At 44.1% G+C, this 26,989-nt stretch overlaps 1 protein-coding gene across 19 annotated transcripts in view; it reads left to right on the forward strand.

Annotated features, from left to right (window-relative positions):
- Nucleotides 1-26,989, forward strand: part of PHLDB1 (pleckstrin homology like domain family B member 1) — a 198,451-nt gene that overhangs the window by 78,185 nt on the left and 93,277 nt on the right. For 17 of the 19 annotated variants that reach the window (XM_077456846.1, XM_077456832.1, XM_077456830.1 and 14 more), the window contains one exon: nt 189-359. In XM_077456846.1, coding sequence (XP_077312972.1) covers nt 189-359 — 171 coding nt within the window. Of the gene's footprint in view, nt 1-188; nt 360-25,368; nt 25,550-26,989 lie in introns of those variants that run through there. The other 2 variants (XM_077456845.1, XM_077456844.1) reach the window with 2 other exon arrangements.

The raw sequence follows: 26,989 nt of genomic DNA on the forward strand, positions 1-26,989 counted from the left end.
TGGAACTGAAATGCATGCTGAATGGACCTAATAGCGAGCTGGATTTTGTAAAAAGTTTTGGCTAGATTTATTTCCATTTAGTGTAGATTAGTGACAACTGCGTTAAGTGCGAAATACATTGAAGAACATTACCAAACACAGATAAATTTTTGCTTTTATGTATTGTAACGTCTTTCCATTTACCACAGGGAGGACCACGTTAGGCCATGCATCCAAGGACATTACCATACAGGGCCCTGGTATTGCTGCTACACATTGCTACATTGAGAATAAATGTCACACACTCACCCTTTACCCATGTGGGAACCCTTGTTCTATTGATGGGGTTGCAGTCACTCAGCCCACTCGTCTGAGACAAGGTAAGGCTGGCAAACGTTTCTTTCTTCTTTTTTTTTTTTCTAGAGGAAAAGATTTTAACATAGCAAACAATTTTTGCATGTAGTGTTTTCTTAAGGAACATACTATCATCTTTCATGGTAAGAACATTCCATAAGGCTCCACAGAATAATGAAAATCACAGAATTCAAAGTTACAGCATTTGTCCTTAATCTGTCTCAAGAGGGGATTAAACATTTGCTGAAAATAGCTTGGATTCTATGAAGGTCCTTTCTGGAAGTGTTTTTCTAACTACTAGGAAAACCATTTTTAAAAGCTCCTTAAATTTGCTGTGTTTCTGCCGCATGGAAAGTATTTCCGTGCAATATTTGATGAGCATTTTAATAAGCAATATTTTACCTAAGACGCATTTTCCAGTCAACATAGAAACCCCCCCATATACAGAACCCTATATTTACAGTTGATAAAAAAGCAAAAAAGAACCCCAAAAATGTATAATTTATGGTCCAATTTGCTCTAGCAGCGGTAAAAGTCTTCCTGCTCCCCAAAAGGCAATTGGATATTCCCTGGATCAAAAATCTCTGGTGCTATTACCTATAAATGTTAATATACAGTTATATTTTGTGCATTTAGGAATGCATCAAGCTCATTTTTAAAACAATTTACTGAGCTGGCCAGAACTAGTTCTTAAGGGAGTCTTTTCCATATTTTCACAGCTCTTACTGTGAAGAAGCCTTTCTGTACCTGGAGGTTAAATCTCTTTTCCTCCTGACATAAAGTGCCTCTTTGTCCTCTTTTATGACCTTTTAGGGTGAATAATGCACCTAGTTTGCCAAGTTTACAATATGGAACACCTATGTATTTTTACATGGTGATCATATCCCCCCTTAATTGCCTCTTCACAAGAGAGAATAAATTCAGTTTAGCTAATATAGTATTTCCTCATTGCTAAGGTCCTTCATGTCTCTCATCAGTTTGGGTGCCTCTCTCTGCACTTGTGATAATGAAACACAAACTAAAGGCTCCTTTCTGCCTCTCACCTACTGAAAGTCTGGTGTAAAAATGCCAGTAATGCCACATAAACACGACCGGACTTTTCGAGGGACTAGGTCCGACGGTCTTTCCGACGGACTTTCGGCGGAGTTCCGACGGACTTTCCGAATGAACGGACTTGGCCACACACAATCACAACAAAGTCTGACGGATTCGAACGTGATGATGTACAACCGGACTAGAATAAGGAAGTTCATAGCCAGTAGCCAATAGCTGCCCTAGCGTCGGTTTTTTCTCCGTCGGACTAGCATACACACGAGCGGATTTCTTGGTCCGGCAGAAAAATTTAAAATATGTTCTATTTTTAAAGTCTGCCGGATTTTTGCCAAGCAAAAGTCCGATGGAGCCCACACAAGATTGAATTGTCCGATGGACTCGTTCTGTCGGACCATTGCTGTCAAAAAGTCCGGTCGTGTGTACACGGCATTAGATCTTTCTCACAGTAACCATTCAGATCATAGGCCATTCAGAACTTTTACTGTGCTGCAGAGAGGGAGGAAGTTATACAGTGGCAAAAATAATTATTTGACCCCTGCAGATTTTGGTTGCCCACTTAAAAAGAAATGAAGGGTCTATCATTTTTATCATAGGTGTATTTTAAATGATAGAGACAGAATATCAACCAAAAATCCAGTAAAAACACGATACAAGTGTTATAAATTAAGTTGCAGTTATGTGACTAAATCAGGTACTTGATCTACCCAAAAATAGTTCTGTAAATTTAAGAAGGTCAGACAACTCGTAATATGTAGAAAAGACACCTGTCCACGGAATTTCTTTCCTCCATTCAAACCTCAAGAGCTGTCAAAAGGAGGACAGGGACAAGATTGTAGACCTGCACAAGGCTGGAATGGGCTGCAAGAGCATCAGCATGAAGCTTGGCGAGAAGGAGATCACTGTTAGAATGATTATTAAATAACCATCAATTGCTCTCGGTCTTGGTCGCCTCATGGGGTAAGGGGATGATCATAAGTAAAGTGAGGGATCAGCCTAGAACTACACAAGAGGAGCTTGTCGATGATTTCAAGGCAATTGGGACCACAGTTACCAAGCAAACCATAAGTAACACAATACGCCATCATGGATTGAAATCCTGCAGGGCCCTCAAGAAGGCACATGAACAGGCCCGTCTGAAGTTTGCCAATGAACATGTAAATGATTCAGAGAAGGACTGGGAGAAAGCGCTGTGGTCAAATGAGACCAAAATTTAGCTCTTTAGCATTAACTGGACTTGCCGCGTTTGGGGGAAGAGAAATGCTGACTATAACCCTAAGAACACCATCCCCATAGTCAAGCACAGAGGTGGAAACATTATGCTTTGGGGCTGTTTCTCTGCTAAAGGTACAGGCTGACTTTGCCGCATTGAAGACTAGGCCATGTAGTGTAAAATCTTGCATGAGAACCTTCTTCCCTCAGCTAGAACACTGAAGATGGGTCGTGGATGGGTCTTCCAGCATGACAATGATCCAAAAAATACCACCAAGGCAACAAAGCAGTGGCTCAAGAAGAAGCACATTAAGGTCATGGAGTGGCCTAGCCAGTCTCCAGACCCTAATCCTATAGATCATTTATGGAGGGAGCTGAAACTTTAGAGTTGCCAAGTGACAGCCAAGAAACCTTAAGGATTTAGAGAAGGTCTGTAAAGAGAAGACCAAAATCCCTCCAGATATGTATGCAAACAAGGTAACCAACTACAAGAAACTTCTTGCCAACAAGGGTTTCTCCAGTAAGTACAGTACTAAGTCATGTTTTGCTTGGGGATCAAATACGTATTTTACTCACTGAACTGCAACTCAATTTATAGCATTTGTATCATGTGTTTTTTTTTTTTCTGTATTTTTGGTTGATATTCTGTCTCTACCTTTTAAAATACACCTATGATAAAAATTATAGACCCTTCATTTCTTTGTAGGCGGGCAAACTTACAAAATCTGCAGGGGATCAAATAATTATTTTCCCCGCTGTAGAGCTAAAGAGATGCATGGACATTACATTTCAATTCCTACTGTCACAAAAACTATTGCATTTGAACCACTATATTTGAGTAATACTATAATAATAATAATAATAATAATAATAATATGCTATAGGTTAAGTATTTTTTTTAAATTTCACATGCATTTGCTTATAATTTTCTCCACATGTACATGCAGACCAAGCTGTCCAGTAAAAGACACAGTGACAGGGGTTATAACAAACTATAAGGGTCCTTTCACACGGGGCGGATCAGTTCTGATCCGCCCCGTGGATGTCCGTTTGCTCAGCGGGGATCACTCCGCCGATCCCCGCTGAGCAGGGAGATGACAGCTCCGTCTCTGCACACTGCGCAGGGACGGACCTGTCACAGCGCCGCTCTCCCCTATGGGAGATCGGATGACGACGGACCGCAGTGCCCGTCGTCATCCGATCCGATCCGCAGACGGATGGAAAAATAGCTTTTTCCTCCGTTACACTTTTTCGGATCGGAGCGGGTCGGATGTCAGCGGACATGTCACCGCTGACATCCGACGCTCCATAGACCTCTATGGAGCACCCGTTCAGGTCCGCCTAAAAAACTGACAGGCGGGCCTGAACGGGACGTCGGTGTGAAAGAGGCCTAACACTCATGCATGCTTCCGACTGTTACCTTTTATTATCTTCTTCTTTTAATATTTCTTTTAATATTTTATTCAAGTAAAGTGTTATAGTGTGACACAACTCCTGTCTCTGTCACTTTTCCTGAACAGCTTGTGCAAAAGACTCCACTGTATTCAAACTGATCTTTCTGAGTATTATTGAGGTGGCCTTGAGGGACTCCTGGTGCGCCATGCTGTGCATTCTAAGGTATAAATAGCTCAGTTCCTCAAGTTTAAATGCTGTTTGAGTTTGAGAAGCTAAATAATGCAGATAGATGTGAATAAACCCATATATTAGTACATTTCAGAAGGACGGTGGGAAGAAAAATTAGGTTATGCAAAGTGCATTAAGCCACGGTAACCTTGAAGAGGTAACCTTTACCCCTTTGTCAGTTTTCTCAGCTAACTCTCTCCCGCCTTAAACAATGCCAATATGGCACCTGTGGCGATATGGCTGCTGGCAGAGCCCTCTGGCACATCTGCAGGATAGCTTCTGTTTATAAATATCCAGTTTAAAGAAAGAAAAAGGAGAGGAAGCCGGGCATGAGGACATTAGGTCCACTTTAACCAAATAATCTTTTAGCTGCTCTAATCTTAAATGGAAGGGTAGGTGTGACAGACAGAACCGGGACAGGGGCTTTTGGAGAGGACTGCAGGATAGTCTCTTTCCTACTGACTATGGTCCCTGGCCTTTGAGGGGGCTCTATTTATGGGAGGTGTATGCCTGGGGGACCCTTGGAGTGGTCTTGCTTGGGATTCGGGCCCATGTCCCCCCAAAACACACAGGCTCTGGGAACCTAGGACCTGGATACAGATGTGGGGCTTTTGTGCCCAAACCAGCAATGACATGCTTCACCCCTTCCAAGACTGTGGGATTAGATGTTAATATAATCATCTCAAAACAACCTGCTGCTGGGGTCTCCTGCTATAATCTGTTTACTAAGCTGTCTTTCTCTCATGGTATAACTTTCCTATTATGTGCCTCCTGGGTGTGAATTCCGATTGTTAATTGAGTCACCTATTGTTTCTGTCTGTCTGCTAATCCTTTTAGAGATTTGGACAGCCCTATGTCTTCGTACTAGGGAACTGGTGCCAAATGGTCTGGGTGGCCATTGAGTCACCTAGGCTTGTCTAGGTGACGAGTTGTTAATTAGTTACTGTTTAATAAACTTACTACTTAAGTTTTTGTTGGCTCTTCCCTAGCTATATTAATTATCTTACTGTTTAAAGTTTGCATAATATAATGAAGTTCTTTCCTGATTTTGTGTGGTATACATTCTGTGTGTTTACAATAAAGTCAGTTCCAGTTTGCACCTAAGCTAGTGCTGTCTAGTCCTTGGGGGCAATATTCAGCTATAATACCTGGTTCCTGACTGAAGGAAGCTGTATACTGATGGAAGCACCCAAGAGGGATGCCAAGTGGTCCTTCACAGTGGGTATACACATTTTTAAGTCCAGTAAAGCATTCTGGAGATACATCCTTGTCTCCCCCCATCAGGTATATATCTGTGTGTGTAAATGCTAGTTTGAGCAAGCAGAGACACTTTCAGCAGCTTATTTTGCATAGCTTTCTATAGAGTTAGTGGTTGGTAAAATGTAAACAAAAAATGGAACATTAGAGTTAGCTGAGGCTGTATGGTGCAGCTATTTACAGTGTATAATATAAAAAGGCTTATGGGAAATCTCAATCAAATGAACACATGTTATGACATTCTCAGAAGTTCCACAAATCAACTAGATGAACAAGGAATTTTGAAATAAAATTTCATACCCCTGTTGCAAGTATATTATATTGTTTTTAATATATGTCAAGTTTTTCTTGAAGTATTGTGTTAAATGTTAAAGAAGGACTCCTGCCTAAGGCTCGGTTCACACAGGGGCAACACGACTTTTGGAGGCAACTTGGACGTGACTTGACCTGACGTGACTTGATGTGACTTGACGTGACTTGGACGCGACTTACAACACTACTCCAGGCCAGGCGACTTGCCGTGGCCAATCAGAGAATGAGCTCTCAGGGGGGAACTCCTTTTGAGAGCTGATAATTCTCTGAGAGTCGCCTCTGTATAGACAGAGATCCGACTTGGAGGCGACCTCCATTGAAATCAATGGGTACCAGTTGCCTACAAGTCGGATTGAAGTAGTACAGGAACCTTTTCTGAAGTCGGAGCGACTTCAGTAGCATGCATTAAGACAGCTCTCATTCACTTACATTGATTTCTACATGTTGTGCGACCTGAGGTGACTTGGGGCGACTTGAAGTCGGATCTGAGTCGCCCCTGTGTGAACCGGCACTGAAAAATAAATGTATAATATGCTTTCCTCATTTTGTATTCTGTAGTTAGGGTGGCTACCAACATGTAAATTAGCTGACCTAATAAATCAAACAACCAGAATCATTTCTTGTCCAGGCTGCCCTAAAATCTTGCTGTGTGTACATTATTTTGAAGCCATTCAATCTGAGACTGATCTACATAATTAGTAATTTGCTTTGTCCTTGTGTAAACCCATATGTTGTACAGAATTTCCTTTCCAGTTACTTGGCACCATAGACCAGATTTGAGTTTAATTTGAACTCGTCCCTGCGGGCCAAACCGGCATCAAATTATAACAGCATGCATACCTATTTTTACTAAAATACATCAGTCCAAAGATGAGCAGGATACTGATGAATGTCTAGAGTTCATTCAGAGGATTTATTGATTGAAATGGTAACCACTACTGGTAAACCTGTCTTTGAAAAAAATATTAGCCTGATCAAGTTATCACTGAAAGTGCAATAAAGAAATGACATCAGTTCATATTAGACACAGGTGCCCTATTGAATGTGATGCTCTTAAATGTATTCAAAGGCATCAGAGAAACCAAAAGTTTTCAGAGTCAGTTCTAGCTGAAAGACACACACTTTCATCCAATGCTCAATCTAAAATATCTACTGCAAAAAGATTTAATAAAAACAAAAAAACTGGAGGCACCACCATATAAGTGTTGACTTTATTATCAACATATATTGGAATTAAAATTGCACTAACATATAAAGATAGATAAAGGCACATCAAATAATCCTATGGACATCTGCAAAGTTCATCAACGACATCAATGTGAGTGCAATTCTAATTCCTATACTTACTGATGGTAAATTCTACACTGAGATGTGGTGCCCCGTTTATTTGTTTCCCACTTTTTTCAGCGTATATATACACTGAGTGAATGTTGGATATATATATACATTAATTGGGACTTTTTTAGATATTGGTTTCCCATCCCCTCCATTTCTCCTCCCAGCTCCTTGTTCCTTTTTTGGCCCAGTTTTGTGTGCCATAAATTATATATTTTTTGATTTATCTAAAATAATTACGGTATGTATGACTTCTACCTGCAAAAGCAGTAAACAAGAGTTTAGGCTTCACATTGCAAACATCACGTTTACCCAGTACTGACAGCATTATGATGATAAACTAATGCAGCTGGTATCATCTGTTTAAGATCTGTTTATCATTTGGTGTTCTGACCATCAGCCTCCTGATGCTGCGATTGTCCATTTGCTATTACCGTCTGTCTGTGGACATACACTACTCTAGCATTTGTCCTGTCTGTTATTGGGCTGCTGCCCCTGGTGACAAAGTGGAGGAGATTTACTAAAACGGGTGCACACAAAATCTGGTGCAGCTGTGCATACTCCGCTTCCAGATTTTATTGTTTATTAAACAAGTTGAAGTTAGAAGCTGATTGGTTACTATGCACAGCTGCACCAGCTTCTGTGTGCACCAATTTTGGTAAGTCTCCCCCACTGGGTCCACCACGCTCTGTTGCCATCAGCTTTGTTGAAGCTTTTAACGTACTATTCAGCTCCAGTTTGTAAATGTTGAACACAGTACCTATTGGGTGTGCTGATTGTCACTCTAAGCAAGCTGCTAGCAGGTTTCAGCACTTCTTGAATTTTGTTAAAAGCCTGCTAGCAGCTTGCCTAAAGTAGAACTCTGGCCAATTTTTTTTTAAACATGTAGTGGGGCTGTGCCCGCACTGCTTGGGTTAACAGCTCGTTTTGGTCTAGGGGTTTGGAGAGCTGAGATATACTCCCCCAATCCTCCCTCTCAGCGCAGGACTGGTCCCTTCGGCTCCTACCCCCCCCCGCCGCCCAGAGGTCTTGTGCATTAGACTGTTGCTGACGTCATCACGCCAATAAACCTGCTCTGGATTTGAAGACGTCAGGAACAGTCCACCGCTGGATATGGGGGAATGCCATCTTCTGGAGGATCAGGTGAGTAGGCACAGGCACAGCCCTACTGCATTGGAAAAGAAATTGCCTGGAGTTGGGCTTTAAAGTGGCAACCAGCACTCCCATTAGGATTTGTGTTCAAAATTTACCGATTGAACCTGAATTGTGCTTTAAGGGCTTCAACAAAGGTTGGTGAAAGCTCTGAAAATGCTTTGTCAAAGCTTGCTGTTCACACTGCTTCTATACAAGCTGAAGCCTGTGTGAAACTGGTCTTAAATGGGTTGTAAAGTCTAAACATTTTTTTTTCCTTAATTCATTCCTTGCATTAAGGTAAAAAAAAATTGTGTCAGCATAGCCCCCTCAGCCCCCCATTGCTTAACTGAGCCCTCATTTAAAACAAGCGCTGTGCACTTCTGCAGATCTTTTCCCCCCTTACACCCAGTTCTCGCTGGCTTTGCTGGGGCACTAGGAGTCGCTGTCTGTGTCAATTGATGCAGCAGAGGGACTCAGGTGCGAGCACGGCTAAGTGCCCCCATGGAAAGCGGCTTCCAATGGTGGCACTGACCAGAGAGGAGGGGCAGGGCACGCCAGCGGGGGACACGAAAAGAGCAGGTTCCCGCCGCTCTGTGCGATTCCATTGCACAGAGTAGGTAAGTAGACATGTTTGTTATTTATTTATTTACCTTTACAACCCCTTTAAAGACAACACATAAGCTCAGTTCCCATTAACCAACCAATGTACAAAGGTAGTGGGAAGCTGAAAAGCAGGACAGTGTGCAGTTCATGGACCCTTGTTACCACAGTGGTCATTTTTAATAAAATTGGCACATTTTTCCAGAGGCCTGAAAGCAGAAGGTGCCAATTGCTGCCATTGCTTTTTATTGTCTTACTAAATAAGCCTGTAAGCAGAGCCCGAGAACATTCCAAGACAAATTTAGACAGTGTATTTTTATATATGTGTACGTTTAAAATAGATTTAAAAACTGTATATTGCTGTTTGATTTCATACAGAAATCATCTGGCTGGCTGGCTAGCTAGCTGGTGAATTTTTAATTTTTTTTGTAAATACATTTAAGGCTTCATGACGTTTTTAGAACCTCTCTTGAATGATTTAACTTTACATATAGTAACCCACATTTAAAACGACCGTTTTGCCGCGTTTAGCTGCATTTTGCCGTGTTCGCATTTAAAAATAAATTGCCAAAAATGAAAAGCGCCTGTAAACGAAACGTGGCTAAGCGCGAGTTACCGCATTTAGCGCTTGAAATGCCTCTGAACGGAGCTTCTGAACCCATTTTTTTGTGTTCCACAAAAAGCCTCTAAACTCAACTGCCTAGAAATGACTATAAACGACCCTGTGTACATGTACTGATAAGATAAAGTAGAGGAGAGTTCAGGGGCAGTTGAAAAAAATGCCCAACTGCTCCTAAACGTCTGTTTAGCAGCAGCAGTGTACATGAGGCCTAAAGCTAAACTTCATTTATAATAGTTAAGGATGGGCAAATCTGCCAAAAGTTTGGTGGATCTGGTTTAAAATTTGGTGAACACAAACTTAGCAGGAAATCCTATTCCAGTCTTTCTGGGAGTGAATCCTGTTATGAACTTCTATCAATATTTAGAGTTAAGAGGCCAACCACTGTCAAATAAGGCATGGGATGGTGGGCACTGCCAGAGGGACATGTACCAATGCAAAAAAAAAATAGAATTTACAGCAAGAAGGTCTTAATGCGGTCTCAAAGGCATTACTGAAATTAGGCAAATGCCACATTGTGGTAACCCATTTTACATGCAATGCTGTATTCATTTTGAATGACATTCCAACGCACTGAAGCAAGGCATTTGCATTGCAGAGTGTGGAGCAGATGGTAGTGTATTGCATTTCTCTGAGATTTTTAGCATGTTAGGGTGTATTGGCAGCCCATTTGTTTATTCATTGGGCTGCATTAAAATGTTTATAAACCTTTATATATACTCATTGAAGTGACCAGTCTCAGGTGACACACACAGATAAAACAAATCTTATAACATAAGTTGTACTTGTTTATCTGCAACCATTTTCCCAATCAAAGTACACAGTTTACACAACATTTCTTAGCTTCGGGTGTCAGGGGGTGGGGATCAGGGGGCTGAGTGTAATCAGAAACCTGAGTGGAGGGAAAAGACTCCCTCTACATAATCTCATAGGGAAACATGCACAGCTGAGTCAATCACTGTCAATGAGATTCTATATGCTAATCACCTTCTATGTGCTAGACAAGGTGCGGGGCTGTGTCACACAATTGCTTGGTGTGGGGATTAATAAGAAGTGACCCATGCAGATAGCAGGGGAAGGACAAAAAAAACTAGAAATCGCACTTATGCCGCGTACACACGAGCGGACTTTTCAACATCCAAAGTCCGACGGAATGATTCCGTCAGACTATTCGATCGTGTGTGGGCTGCAACGGACTTTTGATTCGCAAAAGTCTGACGGACTTTAGAAAATGGAACATGCTTCAAATTTTTCCGACGGAACTCCGCCGGACCCAGTTCCTACCGAAAAATTCGCTCGTGTGTATGCTATTCCGACGGACTAAAACCGACGCTAGGACAGCTATTGGCTACTGGCTATGAACTTCCTTATTCGAGTCCAGTCGTACGTCATCACGTTCGAATCCGTCGGAGTTTGGTGTAATTGTGTGTGGCCAAGTCCGCTCATTCGGAAAGTCCGTCAGAACTCTGTCGGAACTCCGGCAGAACTCCTTCGGAAGTCTGTCGGACATAAGTCCTCTCGTGTGTACGGGGCTTAAGCGTTTTGGATTGAGGCAAGTACACACTATAGAAGGATAAGCTTTGTTCGTCTTTCATTTCAAAGGTTTACAACCACTTTAGAGCCCAAATCCAGGGATACTATGGTCTTAAATTGTTTGCTTGGACCAAGCTGGCCCAAACTATTTCCATTACAATTAATGCAGCAGTTGTCAGTGCTGTTTAACCGGTTCCCGACCAGCACACGCTGATGTACGTCGGCAGAATGGCACGCAAATGGGCGTACCTGTACGTCCCTTTAAATTTGCCACCCTGCCATCGCGAGCGTGCCGCCGGCGGCATATTCGCATGCTGGTCGGGACCCCCATGAGTCCGGTCGCGGGTCCCGCGGACTCGATCACCGCGGGCATACCCGCGATCATCTCACCGGGCAGCTGAACGGAGAGATAGCGTTGAAAACAGCATGTCCCCGTTCTGCCTAGCAACTAGTGACGCTGATCTCTACTCCATGTGATTGGAGCAGAGATCAATGTTCACTAAATTAAAGCCCAGCCCCCAACAGTTAGTAACACACCCCTAGGAACACTTAACCCCTACACTGCAACACACTGGTTAACCCCTTCACTGCCAGTGTCATTTACACAGGAATCACTGCATTTATATAGCAGTGATTGCTGTATAAATGACAATGGTCCCAAAAATGTGTCAAAAATGTCCGATGTGTCCGCCATAACGTCGCAATCACAATAAAAATCGCTGATCGCCGCCATTACTAGTAAAAAAAAAAAATTATTAATAAAAATGTCATAAAACTATCCCCTATTTTGTAAACGCTATAACTTTTGCGCAAACCAATCAAATAATCACTTATTGCGATTTTTTACCAAAAATATGTAGAAGAATACGTATCGGCCTAAACTGAGGGAAAAAAATGTTTTTTTATCTTTTTGGGAGATATTTATTATAACAAAAAGTTAAAAATAATGCGTTTTTTTTCAAAATTGTCGCTCTATTTTTGTTTATAGAGCAAAAAATAAAAACCGCAGAGGTGATCAAATACCACCAAAAGAAATCTCTATTTGTGGGAAAAAAAGGACTTCAATTTTGTTTGGGAGTCACATCGCACGACCGCGCAATTGTCAGTTAAAACGAAGCAGTGCCAAATCGCAAAAAGTGGTCTGGTCTTTGGCCAGCAAAATGGTCCGGGGCTGAAGTGGATAAACTGTATGCAGCATCAACAACATACAGTATACAGCACAGTGGTCTTATTCCCGTAACAAAATTGTGTTGGATTCAGTGCTGCTAGGCCATTCACTGGAGGCCTTGTATTTCTATGATTAGCTGAGGGGGGGACATTGTGAAATCATCCACCTGCCTCTCCAGCTCAGCTAATCAGAGCGCCACCTGCTGGCTGGATATGAACATACACAATACTCATAAATATTTACTTCCTTCCCCCCCCAAAAATATTTTTTAATCCTGAATGCATTTTAAAATAAATGTAGATGGTTTTGTATACATTTTAGGCAACATGTAATGACAGAATATGGGGGGTGCCATTGCTGAATTCCCCTTCTGAGACTGCTAGTTGCCTAGCTAATCCGGAAGCCTTAATATTACTGAATTGGAGCAATCATGCAGATCAGGAGCTCATGCTTGTTCCCGTCATTTCCTCAAAAAAGTACAAAAAACAGAGACAGACAGGTAACTAGCATTTTCAGGAGAAGATAAGAAAAGTCATTCTCCATATTTCTGCTAATACAAGTTACTAAAACCTAAGCCCTGCTAAACATCATGGAAATAATTTTAGAGTCCTAGTGATGATAATCTAAGTGTAATAATCAACTGATTTGAATTCACTGATCCACAAAGATGGAGCCCGTTTGATGTTTATTATCTTTATTTCTGGGTCACCGAAGCTTAGTGGGCATAGCAGCCTCATGTGTACTACAAATGCTCTGGGAGAGATAATGGTTGTTTAAACAACCCCTAACATATCCGGTTTCCTGCACAAAATCCCGCAATTCTAAGCATTCGCGATTTGTTGACATTTTACTGTCACCAAAAAAAAAACTCATCCTTAGATACATTGCTAAACAGACACAACCCAAACAACCCACAAAAAGGAAAAGACATATCCGCTGGATGCAGCTGCATATCCATACTGTGTTTCATCTGCCATGTTCTGACTAGCAGGGAGGTTCAATGAGAATGAACCGATCTGCATTGGCAAGCACAGCCCTGATGCTGCAGGCGACATTGCACTTGGCACACCGCATCACAGAGCCAAGGCCTGCTAAGCACAAGTGTATGTTAAAACCTGTGCTGAAAACAGTGGTTGTCATTGCTGATCTCTGCTTAAAAGATGGCTGCTGCCTGGTTGTCTTGCTGATCCAATGTTGAGAAGAAAGATATGAGGATGTCCTGGACAGCTTTGGATAATATAAAAAAAAAAGTAAATACACCTTTGAAAATTGTTGTCTTTTTCTACATATTTGAAGGGCAAACACCAGCTAGGAAATATATATTATATCGGACCAGGAAACTGTCTGAGGTCACGTGCGCCACATTAACCACTTAAGGACCGCCTCACGCCGATATACGTCGGCAGAATGGCACGGCTGGGCACAATTGAAACTAGGAAAATTCCTCTCCGAAACTCGGGCAGTCACCTGCGGAGTCCCTCAAGGCTCTCCGTTGTCACCCGTTCTCTTCAACATTTACATTCGCCCACTCCTTCAAATCATCAGATGCTCAGATCTCTGCTTCCACTCTTACGCTGACGACACGCAACTTTATTTCCGGATCAATGGAAAAAAAGATCACCAACAACAACTTGAAAACTGCCTCAAATCAATAGAGGACTGGATGACCACTAACTCCCTCCAGCTGAACGAATCAAAGACGGAGCTTCTTATCTTACACCCAAATCATAAGCCCGCAACCAAAACCTCCTGGTCTCCACCAACCGTCTTTGGGCAGACTATCTTCCCAAAGACCAAAGCGAAGAGTCTCTGGGTTATTTTAGATGCACAAATGTCAATGGATGCGCAAATAGGATCTGTAGTCAGTGGATCTCACCATCTGCTGCGCATGCTTCGCAGACTCATCCCTTTTATCCCAAAGAATGGCAAAGCAATGGTAGTTGGAACAATCATTAATTCACGACTGGACTAAGCAAATTCGCTTTACATAGGATTACCACAATATCAACTTGCGCGATTACAACTGATCCAAAACACGGCGGCAAAGCTGATGACAGGAAAAAAACCCTGGGAATCCATCTCTCCTTCACTGAGGAGCTTACATTGGCTAACCGTAAAAAATCGGATCACGTTCAAGACCCTTTGCCTCACCCACAAATGCGTGCATAGAGAAGCTCCGCAATACCTAATGGAGAAAATAAATCATTACACACCAAACCGCAGTCTTCGATCAGCCAACAAAAACCTCCTCCTCGTGCCCAAAGCCCGGTATAAATCCAAGGGTGATCGGAGATTCGCTGTCCAAGGGCCTCGGCTATGGAATGCTCTACCAATCAACATCCGCCTGGAAGAAAATCACCTGGCTTTTAGGAAAAAACTCAAGACCTTCCTCTTTTAGCAGATGATCAAAGCTCGCCACAGCGCCTAGAGGCGATTCAGTTCGCATTGTGCGCTATACAAGTATTTCATTCATTCATTCAATCACGTACCGCTACGTGATTCTTTAAGTGCCCAGCCATGGGGCGGGAGCGCGCCACCGGCGGAGCGCTCCGACCTGGTCCTGTGCTCCATGACCACGGGACCAGCGGACCCGATCGGGGGGATATTTATTATAGCAAAAAGTAAAAAATATTGAATTTTTTTCAAAATTGTCGTTCTATTTTTGTTTATAGCGCAAAAAATAAAAACCGCAGAGGTGATCAAATACCACCAAAAGAAAGCTCTATTTGTGGGAAAAAAAGGACGCCAATTTTGTTTGGGAGCCACGTCGCATGACCGCGCAATTGTCAGTTAAAGGGACGCAGTGCTGAATCGCAAAAAGGGGCCTGGTCCTTTGGCTGCAAATTGGTCCGGGGCTTAAGTGGTTAACTAAGCAGATAGACCTATTTCAGATTTATCTGTGTCGCCCATGCCAGATTCTATTTTAGAGTCAAATAGAAACGAATACAGCCTAATTAGGGAATGCGCCAGTACTCCATATAGAAAACAGAACAAGGGTGTACACACTGCTTCGGGCAAAAATGGACACACCCGGTCGAAGGTGCTAATCCCGGCTCATCACTGTAGGCAATATCGAGAAAAGAAGAAAAGATTGATCGCACACTTGAATCCAAAAGATGCTGTTGGGATTTCATGTGTATGCGCATTTTTTCTATCATGTATATGGTTTAGCATCTCATTGTTTCCTCTTATTCTTGAACAATTTTTAGGAAGTCTTTAACCAATTCACCAATTCAGCCCCGGAAGGATTTACCCCCTTCCTGACCAGGGCACTTTTTGAGATTCGGCACTGCGTCTAGGTACTCCCCCCCCCCCCCCCCAAAACGAATGGAATGCCAAATGTGGCATAGGAGGGGGGAAGGGGTGCTTACTGACTATTTAGCTGGCCAAAGACCGGAGCACTTTTTGCGATTCAGCACTGTATCGCTTTAACTGACAATTGCGCGGTTGTGCGGCGTGGTTCCCAAACAAACTTGGCGTCCTTTTTTGCTCCACAAATAGAGCTTTCTTTTGGTGGTATTTCATCACCTCTGCGGTTTTTATTTTTTGCGCTATAAACAAAAAAAGAGCGACAATTTTGAAAAAAATGCATTTTTCTTTTACTTTTTGCTATAATATCCCCCAAAAAGGATATAAAAAAACTAATTTTTTCCTCAGTTTAGGCCAATATGTATTCTTCTACATATTTTTGGTAAAAAAAAAAAAAATTGCAATAAGCATTTATTGATTGGTTTGTGCAAAAGTTATAGCGTCTACAAAATAGAGGATAGTTTAATGGCATTTTTAGTAATATATATATATTTTTTTTACTAGTAATGGCGCCAATCAGCAATTTTTATCGCGACATTATTGCAGACACATCGGACAATTTTGACACATTTTTGGGACCATTGGCATTAATAGTTTCATAGTTTCATAGTTAGTAAGGTTGAATAAAGACACCAGTCCATCCAGTTCAACCTGAGTGTCTACAATTGTCCCTGTACATTGCACACTCACATCGGTCCCTACCCTCAAAGAGCCCACAATCCAAGGTCCCCATTCATATACTAGGGCCAATTTTGGACAGAAGCCAATTAGCCTACCTGCATGTCTTTGGATTTGTGGGAGGAAACCGGAGTACCCGGAGGAAACCCACGCAGGCACAGGGAGAACATGCAAACTCCAGGCAGGTAGTGTCGTGGTTGGGATTTGAACCAGCGACCCTTCTTACTGCTAGGTGAGAGTGCTAACCACTACACCACTGTGCCGCCCCCTAATGCAGCGATCAATGCTATAAAATTGCATTGATTACTGTAAAAATGTCACTGGCAGTGAAGGGGTTAACCACTAGGGGGCAGGGAGGGATTAAGTGTGTCCTGGGCAGTGATTCTAACTGTCTGGGGGATGGGCAAGCAGTGACATGACACTGATCGCTGCTCCTGATGACAGGGAGCAGGCGATTAGTGCCCTGTCACTAGGCAGAATGGGGAGATGCTGTTTGCATTGCTGTGTTGATTGCACTTTAACTACAGGTGTTTGATTTGATATACACCTTTAAATAGCTTGTATTGTGAGCATTTCAATTGTTGTGACCAAGCACGATTCTTTTCGCGTGAAACACGTCAACTGACCATCATTGCAATTTTGTCTGGCTCATGACAATAAAGAAATCTCGACAGCATCTTTTTGACTCCATACAGAAAACTGCCGCAGATTCCCACCAGGTGTGACCTGTCAAAAGAGAGAAGAGCTGACAGCTTACATCCCTCTCTCTACCTGTGCAGTGACTACACTACACAAGCAGAGCATGCTGGGTTAACAAAACTCTTCCCTTCCACTCTAAGCTTAGCCAAGGGTAGAGACAGGCAGAGGAATCAGAGCGTGCTGCTCCAGCTCTCCTGTTCTTTGTCTGTCACAGCAGGACAGAGAACTGATCTCCAACACTGTGACCCCTGACATAGGGCCCCATGTACACGGGACGCCGCTAAATGTACGTTCAGAGGCAGTTGAATGCTTTTTTCAACTGCCCCTGAACTCATTCAATGTTATCCTATGTGACCATGTACTCCGTCTCGTTTATTGGCATTTCTAGGCAGTTGCGTTTAACAGCGTTTCTTTGTAAGCAAAAAAAAAAAATGGGTTCAGACGCCGAAGATTTCCATGTTTCAGAGACCAAATGTGATTAAACGCGGCACCAGCGTTTAGACGGCTTTTCGTTTATAAGCGTTTTTAAAGGCACCCTATATTTTTGACCTGAAAAGAGAAAAATACGATGGAAAAATTATGAATTTTTTTTTTTTTTAAATTGTTTAAAATTTTTTAATTACTTGGGATGATTCATAGACCATATATAGCCCTTAATGCAATGCAATACACTACCATTGCTGTATCCAAATTTTAATTGGAATTTGACCCATATGTTCAGATTTGACCAAGATGACCCCACCATTGAGCTTGACCCCCGACTTGATATATTATAAAAAATAAAATTAACTTTTAAATTTTCATAAAGTAGAAAAAATATATATATTTTTTTAAAGTAATTAAAAAACAAAAATAATACCATATACAGCTGAAAAAAAATACAATAAATATATTAATCGATTAATATTTAATTATTACAAAAATTTAAAAAAATTGCCAACATTTTTTATATATTATAAAAAATGTAATTAATGTTTAAATTTGCATAAAATAGACAAAATATATATTTTTTCAAAAAAATAAAGGAAAAACAAAAATAATACATCTGTACATCTATAGATATATATATAAATAGATGCATATACCTGATCGTAACTAACAGACGTTCCTCTGGTGACACACTCTTCCGCATGTTGGTGTCCATGCGTGTCAGACTGGGTTGTACTTTTTCTAGTAGAAGGTCAAATGTGGCAATGGACATGCGCGTGAAATTTAAGAAATTGTCGGGGTAGGTATGCAGCTGTACGTACATGTTGGAAAAATATCCTACTAACATTCACGGCGCAATCAATGGATGGGTCCAATAGCGACAAACTCTGATGCTGGACCTCGCATGCAATTTTCTACGTCATTCTAGCCTCATCAAGAGTCAGGAGCATTTTCTCTCATATGCTCATTATGGGATCCATTGCAAAAAAAAAACAGAAATAGAGGCAAATACAAGTATACAGCTGCTTTCTCTGCTGTTGCTACACACTCTGGTCAAAATGGCTGAAATAGTTACATAACAATGTTTTTTGAGCTTGGGGAGGGTAAAACTGCAAAACAGGTGTTTCTAAACGCTGGTTTCAAGTTTGTTCAGAGGAGTTTACCCCAGCGTTCCATGTACATGGAGCCTAATGTCCCATACACACGGTCGGATTTTCTGACAGAAAATGTTCGATGGGAGCTTTCTGTCGGAAATTCCGACTGTGTGTAAGCTCCATCGGACATTTTCCATAGGAATTTCTGACACACTAAATTTGAGATCTGGATCTCAAATATTCCGACAACAAAATCCGTTGTTGGAAATTCCGATCGTGTGTACACAATTCCGACACGCAAAGTTCCATGCATGCTTGGAATCAAGCAGAAAAGCCGCACTGGTTATTGAACTTAATTTTTCTCAGCTCGTCATACGTGTTGTTTGCAATTTCCAACCAACTTTGTGTGACCGGGTGTATGCAAGACAAGTTTGAGCCAACATCCGTCGGAAAAAAATCCCATGGATTTTGTTATCGGAATGTCCGATCGTGTGTACAGGGTATAATAGTGGCCCATACAAGCATTTGAAAGAAGGGGACTGATTGCCCCTGAAATGCTTTAGATTCTGTTTTCTAAGCTGTTCATTACTTTTCACATTGGTTTATCCGCACCTTTATCTGCAGGGACTGTTTGATTAAGGATCTAGGAATTACCAGAGTTTGATTAAAGTGATTGTAAAGGCGGGGATTTTTTTTACTTTGATGTATTCTATGCATTAAGATAAAAAGCCTTCTGTGTGCAGCAGCCCCCCTAATACTTACCTGAGCCCCATCTAGATCCAGCGATGTTGTAGGATTTTCTCGGCTGCCCAGGACTCCCCTCCTCATTGGCTGAGACAGCAGCATGGCGCCATTGGCCACATGCTGCTGACAAAGTCAGTCAGCCAATGAGGAGAGAAAGGGGGCGAGCTGTGTCTGAATGGAGACTATGGCAAGACTCTGGTGCCCCCATAGTAAGCTGCTTGCTGTGGGGGCACTCAACAGAAGTGAAGAGCCAGGAAAAGAGGAGGATCTTTGCTGCTCTGTGAAAATCCACTGCACAGAGCAGATAAGTATAATATGTTTGTTATTTTTATCAAAAAAAAAAAAAAAAAGAGACTTTACAATCACTTTAACAAAGAGTGGTGCAAGCACAAGAAGGGACCCATTTTGTCACATGGCTGATCTATCCACACAGCACACATAGGTTGAAAAATACACATTCATGTAGGTCAACAAATAGAAAATGTATAACTCAATTATAAAAAAAAATTAATGCGACATATAAAAATGTATCTACTACTATTTTATTCTCCATGATGTCTGCCTTCAGAAAATATATATTATTTGGGGGTTTAAGTAATCTTCAGGCCTAAAAATGTTTTTTAAAGGTATGCAATAAAAACAACACAAAAATGTCTCTGGCAGCAAAAGGTTTAAACAGTACACTGAGGCCAGTATTGTCAAGAAGTGCCCCCCATCGGATAGTGCCTGAAATGTGCATGCGCCGTACGTAACGGCATTTTAACATCAGCTGTTGTGATGGTGAGACAGAATTTTTATTTTCTGTCAGATTGTGCCCTGCGCTCCCATGGCGAGTTCATGTCCATGATGGGTGGTTTTCTACACGTTTTGGGCGGACTTAGATGGCCAGTGCAGCAAAAAAATAAAACTTTGTGATGGAGAAATGTAAAAATCCGCCCATCACAAAGTTTATTTTCCGCCCACAAGAAATATAAAAATCAGCCCATCACAAAGTTTTATTTTTTTGCTGCACTGGCCATCTAATTCCACCCACGTGTAGAAAACCACCCATCATGGTCATGAACTTGCCACGGGAGCGTGGGGCACAATCTGACAGAAAATAAAAAATGTGTACACCGCCTCGCCGTCACAATAGCTGATGTTAAAATTGGCTGTTGTGGTGTTACATATGGTGCATGCATTGTGCATGCATCCTTCAGGCTGGCACTATCCGATGGGAGGGCACTTCTCAATAGAACCCTGGCTTTGTAAATTGGAGACATCCTATAGCAGGGGTGTCCAAACTTTTTTCAAAGTGGGCCGGATTTGATGAAGTGAACATGCCTGAGGGCCGACCATTTTGCCTGACATTCTTTGAACCATTGAAAATTCGGTCTAAGTGTGTCCATCCGAGCACGAATACACGGCCCAACAAGAATTCTCTTGCCTTTGTCGCGCTCGTTCCCAACACACAGACGAATGCTCTGCACTTTAGGGGGCACCGTTAATTCTTAATGGTACCCCACACATTGGAAAATGTAGGGTGCTTTTGGTGCAGTGCAATAAAAAAAACACACAGACACATGTGCGCACACACACATACAGACACATGTGCGCACACACACATACAGACACATGTGCGCACACACACATACAGACACATGTGCACACACACACATACAGACACATGTGCACACACACACATACAGACACATGTGCACACACACACATACAGACACATGTGCGCACACACACACACAGACACATGTGCGCACACACACACACAGACACATGTGCGCACACACACACATACAGACACATGTGCGCACACACACACATACAGACACATGTGCGCACACACACACATACAGACACATGTGCGCACACACACACATACAGACACATGTGCACACACACACACATACAGACACATGTGCACACACACACACATACAGACACATGTGCACACACACATACAGACACATGTGCACACACACATACAGACACATGTGCGCACACACACACATACAGACACATGTGCACACACACAGACACATGTGCACACACACAGACACATACAGACACATGTGCACACACACACATACAGACACATGTGCACACACACAGACACATGTGCACACACACACATACAGACACATGTGCACACACACACATACAGACACATGTGCACACACACATACAGACACATGTGCACACACACATACAGACACATGTGCACACACACACACAGACACATGTGCGCACACACACACACAGACACATGTGCACACACACACACACACACAGACACATGTGCACACACACACACACATACAGACACATGTGCACACACACAGACACATGTGCACTCACACACACATACAGACACATGCATACACATACATACATACACACACATGAATAAAGGCCTTTTTAACACGAATCTAGCTTGTAGTACAGTACCTTTGCAGCTTCCTTATTCAGCCGGGTACTGCACTGTAGGGGGAAGCAGAGAGCACAGCACAATCCTCTGCACTTTACTTTCACTTTTGAAGCTCACGGAGCTTCTCACAGTGCCGGGGATCGGCTGATCTGACAGCCCTGATCCCGCAGCACAATAAATTGAGAAAGAGCAGGCGGGCCGTTCAAAACCGGACCGCGGGCCGGACTTTGGACATGCCTGTCCTATAGGGACGTTACTCCACTGCAAAGCTTGGTGTCATCTGCAAACACTGAAATCTTACTTTTAACCCTAAACGCTATATAATTTCTAAATACCTTAAAAAGTAAGGGTCCCGATACCGAACCTTGGGGTACACCACTAATAACCTAAGACCATTCAAAGTATGAATCATTAAATCGGTAGTAAAGTCATTTTGTTTAAAACCTGCTGACAGGTTCTTATAACCCTAGTCTCTTCTGTCGTAAGCGTCCCTTAGCTTGTCAGTGGGTAATGTAATCTGAGCCACACATGCGCAGCTCACATCACATTTATAGGCCGCTCTGTGTGCCGTGGTGATGTGACTCCCATGTACATGTGACGGGAGTGACGTCACCGCAAAGCCTGATGGAACACAGGTCAAAGATGGAAGTTCCAAGGGAGCCGCGACAAAGTCTGTCATAATGTGTTAGTATGCCATGCTTACTAGTATATTATGACTTAAACCTGCAATCAATCCATTTGCAAACTGAATTTTCGAAGCCTCTAGAGGAATCACTAAATCGCAGTTTAGGATCTGAACTGAACCACTGTCCCATCTGGATCCAGGGCCACGCCATTTAGGAGCAACTTCTTTCCCCCAGCCTCCACCGCTGTAATTCCCAAGGCAGAGCGGGAGCCAGGATAGTAATTAATTGAGTGTGGGAGGCACAGCAGCACTGGATGGAGGTCGGGGGCAGGAGCTGCATGAGTTAACGATCCAGATTAACCAGCAGATGATTGGTTGCTAGGACGTAGGGCGGTAATGGCAATCAAGCGCTTGCTGGTTAATATTAAAGCGGAGGTCCACCCTAAAGTGGACCTTCCGCTCATCAGAACCCTCCCCCCCTCCGGCGCCACAATTGGCACCTTTCGGGGGGGGGGGGGGGGTGCAGATACCTGTACAGTACAGGTATCTGCACCCACTTCCGGGATAGCTCTCTGCGGAAAGGGGCGTAGATTACGCCCCTTTCCGCAAGTGCCCGCCCCCTTTCCGCAAGTGCCCTGCTGCCTGCTGGGAAACACACAGATCCCAGAGGCAGCGGGGACCGTCCTTATTGCGCAGCGCGACTCGCGCATGCGCAGTAGGGAACCGGGAAATGAAGCCGAAAGGCTCCATTTCCTGATTCCCATACCCAAGATGGCGGCGGCAGCACCCGAGAGACGATCTACAGATCGGCTTCGGGTGCCGACATCACGGGCGCGCTGGACAGGTAAGTGTCACTATTTTAAAAGTCAGCAGCTGCAGTATTTGTAGCTGCTGGCTTTTAAAAAAAAAAAACACGGAGTCCCGGCGGACTCCCGCTTTAATAGTTAACCGCCGACAGTTCTCGCCCTTCATCCAATGCTGTCTTGTGCCTCCCGCACTCAGTCCAAAAAGGTCATGCCTCCCGCTATCCACTCTGTCTAAGGTAGGAGAGTGAAGGGGGCAGAGAACACCACTGTGGGGGAGGAGGGGTGATGTGAGAGGGGGCAGTGCTGGGGGGAGTGGATGTCAAGGGGAGGAGAGCACACTACTGTGTGGGGGAGGGTGTGATGTGAAAGGGGGCAGTGCTGTGGGAGAGGGTGACATTAAAGGGGGTAGTGATGTGGGAGGGGGTGATGTAAAGGGGCAATGCTATGGGAGGTGATGGAAAGGGGGCAGATTGTACTACTGTGGGGGCAGTTCTGTAAAGAGGCGGTGGTGCCGCGCGGGGATTTGTGATGTGAGGAGGTGAAGCCCTGTAGGATGGTGATACAAAGGGGGGGGGGGCAGTGCTGTAGGGGGGATGATGTAAAGGGGGCAGTGCTGTAGGAGCTTCATGTAAAGGGGGGTAGTGCTGTGGGAGGGGGCGATGTAAAGGGATGTAGTGCTGTGGGAGGGGGTGATGTAAAGGGGGGTAGTGCTGCGGGAGGGGGAGTGAAGGTAAAGGGAGGGGCAGTGCTGTGGAAGGTGGTTTAGTGGGCAGATCCCACTCCTGTGGGGGGGGGGGGCAGTGCTGTAGGGGGGTGATGTCAAGAGGTGGTGGTGCTGTGGGGGTGAAGAGGGTAGGGCACACTACTGTTGGGGGGGGATTTGTGGTGTGAGGAGGTGAAGTGCTATAGGAGGGTGATACAAAGGGAGCGGTGCTTTAGGGGGGTGAGGTAAAGGGAGCAGTGCAGTAGGAGGGTGATGTAAAGGGGGCAATGCTTTGGAGGGGGGTGAATAGGGCAGATTCTACTACTGTGGGGGAGGTTGTTAAAGATAATGATAATCTGAAAGAGGGTTGAGGACACTGCTGTGAATAATGGGGTGTGTGTTTGTGAAGGGGGTGGGGGCGATGTGATGAGGGTATAATAACACTACTCTGAAGGAACACTAGTGATGTGAAGTGGGGGACTGAGGACACCGATGTGAGAACAGGGTTGTGATATGAAATATTGCAGTCTTGGCAAAAAATTTGATTCAGACCTGTTGGAAGAAAATGTTAGTGATTGGAATGGTGTAAATTTGAATTCAATACCCCTGATTTACACATGAGCCGTGTGTGGGGAACTGTGTCAAACGCTTTTGCAAAATCCAAGTATGCCACGTCCACCGCCACCCCTTTGTCAAAGTTTTTGCTTAGGAGGAGGCGGCAGCAGCAGCAAGCACATAAGGGTGAGCTGGGGTGGCTTCAGCAGGTGGGGAAGGGTTAGGAGAAGCAATGACAGGCAGGGAAAAGTGAGGGGGGGGGGGGCAGTGGCAAGCAGTGAAAGGTGGGGGGGATAGTGATTGGCAGGCACGGAAGGGTAAGGGGGTAAGCAGTGGCAGGCAGGGAAGGGTAAGGGGGTAAGCAGTGGCAGGCAGGGAAGGGTAAGGGGGGGCAGTGGCAGGCAGGCAAGGGTAAGGGGGGGCAGTGGCAGGCAGGCAAGGGTAAGGGGGGGCAGTGGCAGGCAGGCAAGGGTAAGAGGGGGGCAGTGGCAGGCAGGCAAGGGTAAGAGGGGGGCAGTGGCAGGCAGGCAAGGGTAAGAGGGGGGCAGTGGCAGGCAGGCAAGGGTAAGAGGGGGGCAGTGGCAGGCAGGGAAGGGTAAGGGGGGGCAGTGGCAGGCAGGGAAGGGTAAGGAGGGGGGCAGTGACAGGCAGGGAAGGGTAAGGGGGGGGGGGGCAGTGGCAGGACAAGGGAAGCCTGGCAGCCAGCAGCAGGCAGATGAGGGGTGAGCCGAGGTGACTTCAGCAGGCAGGGAAGGGGGGACGGTAGACGAGGAAGGATGGGTGGTGGTGGCGGAGAACAGTGAGGGGGTGACAGTAGACAGAGAAGGGTGAGTGGGGCTGGCGGCACCGGGCAGGGAAGGGTGAGCCGGGGGTGGCAGTAAACAGGGGAGGATGGCATTAGACAGGGCAGAGCCGGTACTGTATAGATAACGAGCCGCTAGATTCAGGGGAGTGACTCCAGGGTGGATCTCCCTCGGTGGTTGGGGAGGGGGTTGGAGGGGTGGATGTCCCTCGGTGGTCGGGGAGGAAGGGGGTGATGTCCCTCGGTGGTCGGAGAGGAGGGGGGTTGAGTGTCCCTCGGTGGTTGGGGAGGGGGTTGGAGGGGTGTCCCTCCCTTTCCTGCTTTTCCGGGGGGTGAAGAGAGAGGAGGAGAGTGATTGGTTGCCGGTGCGGTAGGACAGTGCGGTCCCCGCCCCCTCTACTATGATTGCCAGCTGGAAAGAAAGAGATGAGAAAAGAAGAGAAGTGAAAAAAAGAGAGGAGAAGGAGGAGAGGAGAGCGGGCTGAGGAGGGCGATGTGTCCGGTAAGGTAATGGCTGTGTGTGGATTGTATATAAACACGGAGCTCCGTCCTCCATAGGGAGGGTTGTGTGATCCGATCATTGGATACAAACTTCACCCCGGTGTGATGTGTGATCCGGGGATCCGGCCATGGCAGACGCCGGTTCCATTGTATGAGATGAGATGACACATCTGGCCGGTGTACATGGAGATCGCGGTGGCCCGGATCCCTCTCCTCTGGGGGGGTCATCTACATTCCGGGGGGAGAGGGAAGCACACGGCACCAGCTGGTTATTTGTGTCTATATCCGGTGACTGTGTCCAGTACCTGACCTAACTTCCCAGTATAGGATCTCACATGCCCGCTCAATGCATTCCGACTATTCATAGAGACAGGAGGGGCTCCAACCTTCCAGGACCCCCTTCTATGATTCCTATTGTCACAGATGGAGTTTATATGTCATGTTAGCTCGGATCATTTACCATGGAATTGTTTCCCTTAGCCAAGTTCTAAACCCAAAAAGAAAACTGTCAGTTTATCAATGCTTAAATGTGCCGGCTGCATTTGTTTTCTTGTTTTGGCCTTTTCCCTTTTATTTATACCCTTCCACAATAAGCCCCGTTCACATCGGTGTGACTTGTCATGCGATTTGACAGTTCCAAATCGCACCCTATTGTTGCTAATGGAAACGTTCAAATCAGTGCAACTCTGACTTTGCGGTGCCACACCGATTTCAACAGTTCCATTGCATGTCATGCAATTTGGAACTGTCAAATCGCATGACAAGTCACACCGGTGTGAACGGGGCTTATTGTGGAAGAGACGTAGCATTTTTCTTCTGCGATAAACAGTTTCCCGTTCACAGGTTTTTAAAGTGTAGCTTTAGTTCTGATTCAAGAATTGGTAAGCTGCGGTATATGAAGTTTTTGGTTTGGGGTTTAATACGACTTAAAGGACAACACAATCCTATAGACTATACTAGAGTTCCATACATATTCTGGAAGAAAAAGTACATCTCTTTGGAGTCCCTTTTAGTTTTCTCATTATTAATTCATACTCTGGATTTCATAATATTATTATGGCATTTTTCTGTTGGCTTACATTCATTTGATTCAGAACTGGTCAGCGGATCTGTTATCAAGTCCTTCAACAGTAAGCTATAGTAAATAATCAGTGTGTATGTGTGTGTGTATATATGTATATGTGTGTGTGTGTGTGTGTATGTATATATATATATATATATATATATATATATATATATATATATATATATATAATCTATATTTATTTATTATCTGCACCATGTATAAGGTTATTCATAAGTGAAGGTATATATGATCCAATGTTAAGGTTATCGATACGTGAAGACACACACACACACACACACTTGGACACAGGCACAATTTTCATTAATGCATTTGGCTCTGTATGTCACCGGAATAAAATGAAACAATCCAAATGAATTTCA

This window comes from Lithobates pipiens, unplaced genomic scaffold (assembly GCF_037356315.1).
Source record: "Lithobates pipiens isolate NorthernLeopardFrog02 unplaced genomic scaffold, aLitPip1_a1.2 Scaffold_27, whole genome shotgun sequence".
In the NCBI taxonomy this organism is placed as follows: domain Eukaryota; kingdom Metazoa; phylum Chordata; class Amphibia; order Anura; family Ranidae; genus Lithobates; species Lithobates pipiens.